This window comes from Lagenorhynchus albirostris, chromosome X, assembly GCF_949774975.1.
Source record: "Lagenorhynchus albirostris chromosome X, mLagAlb1.1, whole genome shotgun sequence".
NCBI lineage: Eukaryota > Metazoa > Chordata > Mammalia > Artiodactyla > Delphinidae > Lagenorhynchus > Lagenorhynchus albirostris.
The window spans coordinates 10777200-10789655 of NC_083116.1; the positions used below are offsets into that span (position 1 = coordinate 10777200).

Consider the following 12456-nt stretch of genomic DNA (forward strand, 5'->3'; position numbering starts at 1 on the left):
TTCGTTACAAAAGAAATCAAATCAATATTAATATTCAGCAAAGGAGAGTTGATGTTCGAAACCACTAATGGGAACAAAGACAGAGATCTCACCCTGATAAAGGAACAACCCACCAAGAAGTTGATAATCGTAAACTGGTATGAACCAAATAGCATGGGTGTGAATAATATAAAAGGAAAACAGAAAGAAATGCAGAGGAAAAGTAGCATTTCCTATCATTTCTCATCTGCCTGTAATTCACATAATTTTGTCAAATTATATATGATTTGGAAGTCACCTTAGTTTATTGTGGCACTGAGGTATAAAGGTGTGTGTAGATAAATACCTATGAGAAATTATAACACTGAGATATTATTTTCCACTTTTAAAATTTGTAAATGTCTTTAGAAAAGATAATATTCAATAGATTCTGGCAGCAGTGTCATGAGGAGCCATATTGGAGCCTGAGGCAAAAGGAAAAATCTGTTCCTGTCTTTATTTAATGTTGTTATTTTGTTCACCATTGAGTTTTGCAATAATTTTGTGTTTTTTTAAATATTGCATCAAGATATTTTTAACATTTGGTGTCCAAAGTGAGTGCCTCATTTGTTTCAGCCTCAAACTTAGTACTGGCCTACTTGGCAGTGTTCATAGCCTTTGATCTAATAATTCTACCTCTTGAAAGTGAACCTAACTAAGAAATATAAAATAAGGAGAAAGGGGGGGAAACTTGCACAGTAGATGTTAAATACAGTGTTTTATATAAAGGAACAGAAAAGAATGATCAAATCAGCTACATGAAAAGACATGCAATAAAAAGGTGTATTTTCAAATCTGACTCATATATGTCTGTTATAGATTAAATAGTCTCAGGAGGTGCTTAAAACAAGGAGTTCCAAAATTTTGGATTTGTGGCGAGGAGTGCATGAGATTCACTTAGAAAATGTATTTAACAAAACATTTAACAAAACTGCAGGTTTCCATAATAGCTACAGGTGAGGCCATGGTATCTCTAATTTTAAGTAGTTCTACAGAAGACAATGCAGACAATGCAGTCAATCTAGCATTGGACATTTGGGAACCATGATTTAGAATAAAATTTAATCAGGCATTAATTACTTCATAGAGGCTTGTACATTAGAGGAATTTTTAAAAATTATCTTATTTTACAAATGAGAAAATTGAGTCCCAGAGTAACAGAGTGAGTTGTTCAGTCTCATGAGGCAAACTCAGGGCAGGAATTCAAGATCACTGTCTCTGTGCTGTCCCTATTAGGTCTTGCTGGATTTTCCTGAACATAAAGACCATCTCTGCACAGAAAATTTAACAAACCAACAGAGTTTCTAAATTCATATTTTTGTAAATTTGTACTTTACAAATTGGGGCTCACCTGTATTGATTTAAATATGCATCCCTTGTTGAGGAACAATGCACAATGCTGCCCAGTTTTCTATAAGAATTGTAAGAGAAGTCATTTAAAAATATTTTTCTCCAAAATGTGTATATTCAACAGCCGTTAATAATGTACAGCTTCCTTTAAAACTTTTTATAATGAAAAGCTTTAAAAATGATTAGAATGATCTCTTGATTCAGATGCTAAAAATGAAATTATAGGATGTTTTCCAGAACATCTGCAAATCAGTGAACGCACAAATGGAATACTTAAAATGGCTCTTCCGATATTGGTAATTGTACCCACTGTGTGTTAACATGCTGTCTGCTATCTCACTTCATTCCAGCTGACCCTGTACAACTGCCTACCAACTCCTTATCTCATCTGATGGCACACAAGACAGACATATATTTTTTGAACAAAAGACAAAGGATGAATTTCAATGAGAAAATACTGTTAGACATGCTAGCCTATACTAACAACTTTGAGGGTCACTACTTAATAGAAAAGAATCTACCCAGAAAGAAACACGATAAGTAGCTTGCACTTATGGCCCTGGAAAAACTTGTTATAAAGCATGAGTATAACTCTGAATCTTCAAGGGAACTTTTTCAAACTACAAGTCCTGCCCCAGATATATACTAGGAGTGTTACCAAGCCAAACTTGGGTCCACTTGCCTGATGTACAGCAAATACTAATACCAAGCTGTGGCGAAGGAAAGTACAGCGTTTATTGCAAGGTCAAGCAAGGAGAATGTGCAGCTCATGCTCAAAGACCTTGAACTCCCTGATGGCATTCAGAAAAGCGTCATTAGGGGTGAAGGTTGTAGGGAGCCTGATCATGGACATTCTTCTAATTGATTGGTGGTGAGGTGACAGGGTGGTATTTTGAGAGTCTCAATCATCAATCATGGTCTGGGGTCTATGTGCTTGTGGTCAGCACTCAGTTAACTTCTTCCACCTGGTGAGGGTTTTAGTATCTGTAAGACAATTCAAGGATATGGCTCAAGATACTATCTATAGCTCTTGAGGAGGAACTAAAGGTCCTTGGCTTTGTTTTATGGCTAAACTATTATTATTTTGTCTTGTTTGATTGTTTTCCTTTGTTTCTGCATTTTCTCACTACTCTGATTAAATATGCTCTTTGGAACTCAGAGAAGGCCTAGGACTCTAAAACTTTTTTACAAACAAGAGGTGGGGTAAATGGGAGGGAGAGAGGGGGGTCTGTCCCCTGGAAGGCCCCAAAGGGTCCTGCTCAGTTTCAGGAGCAGCCAGGCCACCTGTGGAAAACTGCTGCTACAAAGCAAGACACTAGGTCTCTTTTTTTCCCCCTTATGCTCCCATCAGTGGCTGCTGTGAAGTAAATATTTACTTCTGCATTCATTTAACAAATATTTACTGAGTGCCTAGTCTGTGCCAGGTTCTGACCAAGGAACTATGGCAATAGTAGTGAATAAATTAGGCAAAAATCTCTGCCTTTAGTGTTGTGGCTATAGATATCTCTTTTTAAGTAAGTGGAATATAATGCCATTTAATTTTACAAAATTCATACTATATTTTCAAGCATGCTTAAATTGCTGTTCATGAAAATCTGAAATCATACTGAACTGTCTGTGACACAAAATAGAAAAATCAATATGGTGATGCCAGTCCTAGTAAATTTAAATCAAAATCTATAATTGCTCACCAAGACTAATTCTTGGTCTTCAGGTTTAAGTAGTCAAGATTGTAACCACATTTATTTCATGACTTATATCTATAATTAAATTATATTATAGCTATTCTTATCATCATGTTAAAGAAATGTTTCTGAATAGTGGTATAAAGCATATTCATGTTCATTTAATCCTATTTCAGTGGAAGCTGGGAAATGAGTCATTTTTTTTTAAGTGCACATCTTTTTGTCATGACCACCTATTTTGTGATTTAGGAAATCTCTTTGTTAGGGAGGCCTGAAGGTTACAGCAGACATGCCTGCACACTAGAAATCTTAAGAATTAGATGATATGAATTGCAGTCATCACCTTGTGAGAAAAGAGGTTTGAAAGCAAATTGTCCAAAAGTACCTACAGAGATAACAGTTTGGCTAACAAAACTAGACGGTCAAGACAACCAATAGATCAAAAATGAATGTTTCTAATCATATATTTTACCATTAATTGATTATTTTTAGTGTGTGTTGGAGTAGTCTGACACCATTTTTGATACTTTAAATAGAACCTGGAAAATGTGTTTTTTAAAAAAATCCCCACTATTTGCTCTCCATCTCAAAAAATAAACTGCATAAATCCAAAGCCCAATTTCATCATACACTAGCAGTATGACCTTAACCACGTTATATAAATTCAGATTCTCAGTTCCCTGATTTCAAAAATGGCACTAATAATAGCGCCTACTTCAGAGTCATTGTTAAGACTAATGAAATAATTTATGAAAACCACTTTGCACAATTATACTTCATAGGGGTGATCTATAAATGTTAACTGATATTATGAGCTATTGGATTTACTTCTACATAATTTTTAGTCAACCAAGCCTAACGTTGGTAATCATGAAAGTTTGGAAGCAAGCTGAATGTCCAATAAAAGTGATTTAGTCAAATTATGATTTTTTTCTAAATAATCAAATTCTATGTGGTAATTAAAGTCATGTAAGGAAAATATATTTAATAACAAAATATTTTGCTTCATTTTCTGTCAATATGGAAGACTACATATTCACAGAAAATGAAGATAATACTAAAAGTACTGAAAAACAGCATATAATTTGGGATGGTCTAATTGGTGTTCAAGCATTCTAAGATGCTAGAGGTATGAGGTATTATCACTGTAATCATCTCTTTGTCATTATCTGAACTCTGAGAAAACATAGTAACACTATTCACAATTAAATGTTAAATTAACACTATCTTGATACAAACAACAGCTAATCTACAGGCAGAGTCAAAAGTGGACTATTAACACTCACAACTACAGAACATTTGAGTTGCATATTTAAGTCACATCACTCAGAGTGAAGCAACAATGGATGATCCACTACTGTGGACTACAGATCAGTTTCAACATCAGCAGTCAGGGAAAAAAAAAGGAGCAACAGCAACCATGGAATTCAGCTAGTCTATGCCTTATCCACTTCACACTGAAAACAATGTGTCTTTCAGCACCTGATTTTTTGGCTGCGATATCAGCTTTGTGCTTTCCCCCATTTGTCTTCACCAATAATGGAAATTCAAAACTTTTTACCTCGCAGGATAGAGGTTTCCTGGTAGACTGGACTTTTAGGACCAAAACCAAGACAGTCCTGGAGAAAAAGGATAATTTGGTCACTGAAATGACACATTAAAGTAAACATCATTCAGTTCTACTACATTTCTTTTCCAGAGAGGAAAATGAGACTAAGAAAGAGCAGGTCATGGATACACAGAATATTATTGCCAAATTTAACACTCCTTACCCTATATTACTGATTGCCAGTTCAAAGATCTTGCTAGTATGACATTTGGTTTTTATTGATCAGAATCTGACTGCCCAAAATTTATGTATAGAGTTAAAAAAATAATGTCCATTTTTTAGGCAAATAATTGAGATCTAAAAAAGATATTTCTGTTCATCTTTATAAAGTTAGAGTAAAACATAACAAGTAATTTCTTACTCCATAATTATTTGAAAATGTTTGAAACTTGTTAACCAGCAGTTAGTGTAAAAGTTTACTATATATAATTTCCATATGTTATGGACTGAATGTTTGTGTTCCTCCAAAATTCATATCTCATAAAGGTGGGGCCCTCATGATGGGATTAGTGCCCTTATAAGAAGAGACAGGAGAGAGCTTGCTCACTCATTCTCTCTCTCTGTCTCCCTCTCTCTCCAGGCAAACAAAACAGGTCATATGAGCACGCAGAGAAATGGCAGCTGCCAAGAGAAGAAACCTCAAAATAAAATTGGCACCCTGATCTTGGACTTCCCTGACTCCAGATGTGTGAGAAATAAATGTCTGTTGTTTAAGCCACTCAATGGTATTTTGTTATAGCAGTCTGAGGCAACTAAGATATCATCCATATATTTAGAGGAAAACATTGTTCTCCTCAAACTGTATAGTATTAGTTATCTACCAGTGCTGTCAAAAACAACTAAATTTTACAGAGGAAGAAGTCACATATAATATTCAATAATAATTTCTACTTTGAATAAAATATAATAATATTAAAAAGAAACACTCCTAAGGAAAACATGGAGTGGGAATTGTGGACTACTGTGTATATGTGTGTGTGTATGTGTGGATATGCATGTATTTGAGGTATTAGCCACACATACCTGGTTTTCTTACTAACATGTTTTGAAAACCTTCCCAATCCTTCCAACTCTCACTTGTATAAACTCTACCTTGTTACATCAGGCCTTGAGAGTCCTACTAATCTGGCTTCAGAAATGCAATTAATTTAGACACATGAGCTTGAAACAGCCTGCTCCTTTGTTCATGCACTAACAGAATTCTCCCTGTACCATATCTGCACACTGATGCACAGTCTCAGTTCCTCTCCATGGTCCACTGGATTATGGCTGCACACCTTCCCTAACCTGGCACATGATGACTTTATCCATACTAGAGCACACCAGAACATTCCAGAATGTTCTTTCCTGGTCCTATTAGCCTTTCAACACCTTAGCCCCTTACAGATGCAAGAGTGCAGTCTTCAGGCTTAGGATTCCATTTCCCTCAGCTTTTTTACTCTCACTGCTTTGCAAAACCTCCTACCCCTGCTCTACCATCCATTCACATTCCCTTTGCTCTTCCAAACCCCCATTTTCCTCTTTTCTAAGTCTCTCTAATGGTCAAATTGTTATGCTCTTGGTTAATACCCTGGATTGCTCTGCATTTCAACTGAGCCACTCTTAATTACATATCATCCATGGAAGCTGTGGAGCATGAGGATTAAGAGTATAGACTTGACTAGAGTTGCTTTGCTTGGGTTGAAACCATTTCTTCTCCTACTTCCTAGTTCTGTTACCTTGGGCAAAGTTACTTAACCCCTCTCTGTGCTTTATTGTTCCTGTTCATAAAATGACCATAATGAGAGTAGATGTGTTAAGATATTGAAAGGATTAAATGAGATGATCCGTGTAAAACACTTATGTACCTAGTACAAAAAAAGTGATGAGTAAATTGTAGTTATTAATAATCTGCTCTTTTTACTATTTCCATGCTACAATGCTAGGTGATTTAGGTCAAATTTGTGATTTGAAGGTATTGCATGATTAAGCTATAGCAATCTTGAAACATGCTCTAATCTATTTGTTCTCTGGAATACATTGCCAAAAACATTTCCTGAAATGAAATTAATAAGTCCAGGTCACACTAATTAAAACAGTATCAGAAGAACTGAACTAATACTGGACATTTAAATCTTTGTCTTTAGAAATAATTCAACTGAATCAGTAAGACTTGAGTTCTAGTAACATCATTAATATAGACAGACTATCATTAATTTCTATACAACCTTGAGCAAGTCACTAAAACAAAGTGAATTGCAATTTCCTCACATGATGAAATGGGAAAATCCAATTCATTTAAAAAAGATATTTGTTGAGAATCTACTGTCAGCCAGTGTCTTCAATAGATGGCTTACATACATTATATCATTTATCCTTATAACAGTACTATGTAATAGGAATGATTATCCTCGCTTTGTCCGAAATAAATAAATAAAGGGGCTCTGCCTATCTATCTCCCTGGGTTAAGAGGATCAAATGATGAAATTGTACTAGAAACTAGACTACAAAGCACTTCCCCAATATTGTACTTTAATTTTAATGTTTTGTTTTGACAAAGTACATCATGTCAGTAATTAAATTCTTGTTTATTTTTTTTCCAGTGTTTTGGTGGGAAATCTGAATCATGAAGACCATTGATCAATGTTTCTAGATTTGGATATAATGATTAAATTAGGATCATTTCAAGATAATTAATGAAATATTAAAAGAAGCTTTGAAAGAAAAATAAGTTTTAGATTGAGTAAATGTCACTATTCTAGAAATATATTACATATGTGTATATATATATAATATACATATATATATATATATATATAATTAAGCATTTGTGCCACAAACTAAAACAGTTAATGTTTTTATATATTTCAGACTTTGAGGACTTTTCATTTTAGCTCAGATACTGAAGAAAAAAGTATCTTTGAGAACTGCGAATTTATTTTTTCTTTAGAACATTTATTGAATTGTTCATTTCTTTTTGCATTTCTCTGAGAAATGCAAATTGACATCACAATGAAATGCCATAACTATTGTAAAAAATAGAACATGCCAAAAAAGATTCTTGTAAAATTGTTTTCATTGTGATTAGCTCATACTTTCATTATTCATCATGTGAGGAATTCTTCTTAGAAGTTGATGAAATAGATGGCAATCCAGAAGTGCCATCTCTTTACCACGGATGTCTAACTATTTTTATTGGACAAGTGTCACTTTTAAAGTTGATGAACAGCAAACATGAAGTAGTAATAACTAATGTTGAAAAATGAAGCCACCTAAGAAGCAAGAAATGATAGATGACATGGTGCATTTTTAGTACCATAAAAAGTTCAAAAATGAGGAATAGTTTTGGTCATGCCCTAGTTTTGATTTTTTTTAATACAACAACATAAGCATATTATTTTTTCATTAAGCTTCTTAGTTTCTTAGTATCACAGTGGAATGATGAGAAAACAAGAACAACAACAAAAATAACCACGAGTCTGCAAATCTCTGACAAAAAGCAGAGACTTCAAGGCATTTGAGGGGGAGGGAGGGAGAGTCTTGACAGCAGTGCCAAGGTAGTTCCAGCATCATGCCTCTTCTTAGCTTGCTGGGCCGGGAGGGGTGGGGAGGTGGAATGGTGAGAAGGTGGCACTGTCACAGCTGTCCTTGGCGTTTCTGCCTCGCGACTGATACACGCATGATCTGCGTGGACCACCCCACAGAATTTTCCGGTGCCTCCCCGGTACCTGGCCGCATGACCCCTGCCTGCTCCAAACCCCTGGGACACCCCGGAGCCAGTTCTGCTGGGTGGGCGGCAGGAGAGGAGCGTGGAGGGGACGAGGGCAGGCGACGCCGCTCTGGGCATGAGAAACCGAGGAGAGGCCGAGGCCCATTTGGGAGACACCCGTGGCAGCAGGCGGAGGTGGCGCAGGTGGCAGTGGCAGGAGTCGGTGTCCCTCGGGCGGTGAGCAAGCTGCACCTAGAGCTTCATGGTGCCGGGGGGCAGGCTGTCGTTGCAGAGTCTGTAGTAACGCAGGTCGTTGACCAGGCTGTACACATTCTGGATGAATGAGGGCAGGTCCCCATCCATCTTGAAATTCCGCCCCAGCACATTTTTCTGGTTGGCATCCACACCGTCACAGCTGGTCCGAAACTCTGGGAGGAAGGCCGCGAAGAAGCCATCAAAGTCCACAGAAGCCATGCTGTAAATGGCAATGCCAATCTCCTCCTGCAGGAGGTCGTGGGACTTGTGAACCAGGATCTGGAGCAGCATGTTCACAAACTGAGAGAGAATGGTGGTCCGGAAGATCTTCTGTGGTCCAGCTTCTGCTTGGTGTTGAGAGTCTCCAAGTAAAAGAGATTTTATTTAAATAGGTAGATGTCAGGCTGGAGAAAGGACTGTCCAAAAGCCTGCATGATGGCACTGAACTGACGCTCATCCTCCATCTGCTCCTCAGCAATCCCGCTCTGGACACTGGCTAGGATGGTGGACTTGAAGAAGCACCTCCAGTTGTGATGGAGCGACCGGAAAAGGAGCTCAAACAGCTCAGCCTTCACATCAGGGGAGGGGCGCTCAGCGATGATGGAATACACCTGCTCTATGCACAGGGCGATGATGCTGGGGAGGAAGGGCTTGAACACCTGGCCAGGTTCCTGGACCACCACCTGCAGGATCTTCAGGAACTTCTCAACCACCCGGCAGCCAGTACTGCCCTCGTGGAGGATGCTCTCGGCCAACTGTTCTCTGGTAAACATATTGAGGAAAGTCTGTATGATCTGCTCAGTGAAAGGCATGCCCATCCGTACTCTAAGGCCTCGAAACAGAGTGGGGAAGAAGCTCAGCATCTCATCAGACACATCTGGCTGATGGATAAAATCTGGAAAGAGGGCCAGTGAGACTTGAACAGATTCCTGCAGGGACTGGTAGCTGATCTGTTGGGACTTGGTGGATTCCCCAGAGATATTCTCCACGATATCTTCTAAGACACTGTCTGGTGGATAATCACTTTGGTGTCATCCAGGGGCATCTTCCTCTGCGGGGTGACAGCATTGGGCTTCAGGTTGCAATAATCCCGAGAGAGCACAGAGATGAGGCTGGCATGGTTGATGGAGTGCACAGGCCACTGCTGCTCGTTCTCCGGGATGTTTGGCCACGGAAGCAACAGGATGTTAGAGAGGGCGTGGCACACCAATACCTGAGCCTTGTCAACAAGCTGCTGGGTAGAGGCATCGGTGATTCTGTTGAATACTTTCTGTACTGTAGGGATGCTGATCAGAAAGACAGGTCGCACAGTGGTGGCCCGGGAGACCAGTAAATGGCACACAGATAGCAGCAATTTGTCTCGGACCTTGTGCTGATCAGAGGTGTGACTGTATCCATGGTGGTGGAGATGAGCGTAACAAACTGCTGCATATTCTGCCGATGAGCCTCGCTGCAGTCCTGTGCTAGCCAGTGAGAGTAAGCCTGCAGAGCAGCCAGGGACTGAGCATGCACATCAATGAGATCAGGCTTCAATACTGATGGCACGGCAGTCTCAATTTTGTACAATTTTATCTGAGCTCCATACAAAGTGACTTTGACCAACCTCTCCACCACAGTGAGGGTGTCCCTGAAGCGCACTGTGAACACGTCCCCAATGAAGTACTCAGCTAGGTGGCCCACAGCCTGCAGGAGGGAGCTCAGGACTCACAGGGAACAGTGCAGCTGCTGGCAGTCGTTCTCTGCTGTGATGTTCAACATGTGTCCTGACCCTGAAGTAAATATAAACTGCCCTAACCCCAGATAAACTTTTTTTTTTTTTTTGCAGTACGCGGGCCTCTCACTGTTATGGCCTCTCCCGTTGCGGAGCACAGGCTCCGGACGTGCAGGCTCAGCGGCCACGGCCCACAGGCCTAGCCGCTCCACGGCATGTGGGATCCTCCTGGACCAGGGCACGAACCTGTGTCCCCTGCATTGGCAGGTGGACCCTCAACCACAGCGCCACCAGGGAAACCCCCCAGATAAACTTCTAAATTGTCCTGAAGAACTGGGAACAGTGTTGAGAAGGCGTGTGTGGGAAGGAGCTCCATCACTTTGGCCACTACCTCCAAGCTCTGGTGTAAGTACCACTGCCACTCTGTCTGCTGATCGTCATCCAGAGTTTTGTCATCCAACTCCTCCAACTGGGCCTGGTTGTATCTGAAGTGGATTCGATTCAACACCTCCATAAGCAAGAGGACTAGGGCGTCTTCGTACCTGTTGAGAACTGCTTCCCTGTCTCCTAGACGGCTTTTCGTTTTCCTTGTCAGATAGTCCAAAAAGAGCGTCCAGATATCCAAACAAGAAGTAACCTTCATGAGTAGGCTGATGAAATGTGTACTTGAACAAAACTGTCAAAAACTCCACCACAGGGAACTGGGAGTAGGACTCGATTCTTCTTAGGTGAACACTCACAAAGAGCTGCAGAAGGTCATTAAACTTCTCGATGTAGCACTCATTGAGTTCTTCTAGCCTTCTCTTCACCGTGTGGGCATTGTTATCCTTGGTGATTTTCTGCAGGTAGAAAGTCTGCTGGAACATACACAGTAAGTAGTCCTCGAATTCCATAGGCACACAGTTCTTGGACATGAGTTCATTGATGCAGGACATGGCCAGGACCCCAAGCCAGCTGCACTCCTGACCCAATACACAGTTCTGGCTGCTGCCATTAACTGATGCCATCTTTCTGGCCTGGATGTCACAGCCAAAGCAGGCAAAGTGGAAGATGGTGGTAAGGAGGGACGGGATGATGCTGGCAAACAGAGGAATCCGACTGAAGAGATGGGCCAGGCACTCCAAGGCCAAGGAACAGATATACTCACTCTCTGCATCAAGGATGGGGATTGGCTGATTCAACAGTTTGGCTGAACTAGGACTCTGCAACAGGTTACTCAGTAAGTCACCACTTTCTCCTGAGGTCGGGGATGGTGGTGGGGTGGTGGCAGTCACGCTGTGTTTGTCCCAGACAGTCTCCAAGATACCTGTCAGTAGCCCAAGCACTGTCTGCACCTGGTCCAGCAGCAGCTTTTGCAACTCCTCCTTCTGAGCCACTCTGAGGTCCTCCGCGGGACAAGCCAGCTCTTCTGAAGTTGTCTTCAACATGATCAGCCCGAGGGGAGTTGTCACAGGGGACTGGATCAACTGTAAAATGTTAGTAAAAAAGTCATGGTAGAACATGGGCCAATCTTGACGGCCAATGTCAACAATCACTTTGCAGAGCTTGTTCCAGATGAAGTAAGGTAAGGTTTTGTGGTGAGCCAAGAGGAGTTTGGACAGGCAGCTACGGATTTCCATCTTATCCTGAGATGGGACCCCAAGTCACATTTTATTGATCAGATTCTCAAAAAACGTTAAACTGTACATCATTACACAGTCATTCCTAGTGCTGGAGAGAAAATACTGGCAGAATCTCCAGGCTCCTATTTGCTGAGCAAAGTTATCAAGAAGTTCCTCTATCTCACGTTTTCTTTCATTGGTTGTACAGTCGTGGAAAAACTCTGTCATCAGACTTTCCAATGCCCCGAGAGAGGCTTCTTCAGATGCCATGCTGGCCGGGGAAGGGGGCTGGCTCTCGGGCTTCGGACACGTCCCGCTCACACAGTTCAGCTCATGGTCCCGGCAGGCTCGGGAAGTCCCCTGCCCGGGCAAAGACAACCGCTTCCCCACCCGGGCCCCGCGGGGACCCTCTATAAAGAGCGCGGCCCCCCGGCCCAGCTCATCGGGGACCCCCGGAACTATTCATCACCTCCCCAGGGAAACTGAAAAAGCAGGAAATGGGGCTCGGAGGCCGGCGAGGAGGGCAGCGGCTCGAGGCT

At 40.9% G+C, this 12456-nt stretch overlaps 1 protein-coding gene across 1 annotated transcript; it reads right to left on the reverse strand.

The window, feature by feature from the left end:
* Window positions 1-8602: 8602 nt before the first annotated feature.
* Window positions 8603-12187, reverse strand: LOC132513461 (exportin-6-like). Its single transcript, XM_060137844.1, is given in 6 exon segments — window positions 8603-8937; window positions 8940-9611; window positions 9614-9976; window positions 9979-10410; window positions 10617-10945; window positions 10947-12187. Coding segments are annotated over 6 exon segments (3372 nt in total).
* Window positions 12188-12456: the final 269 nt, after the last annotated feature.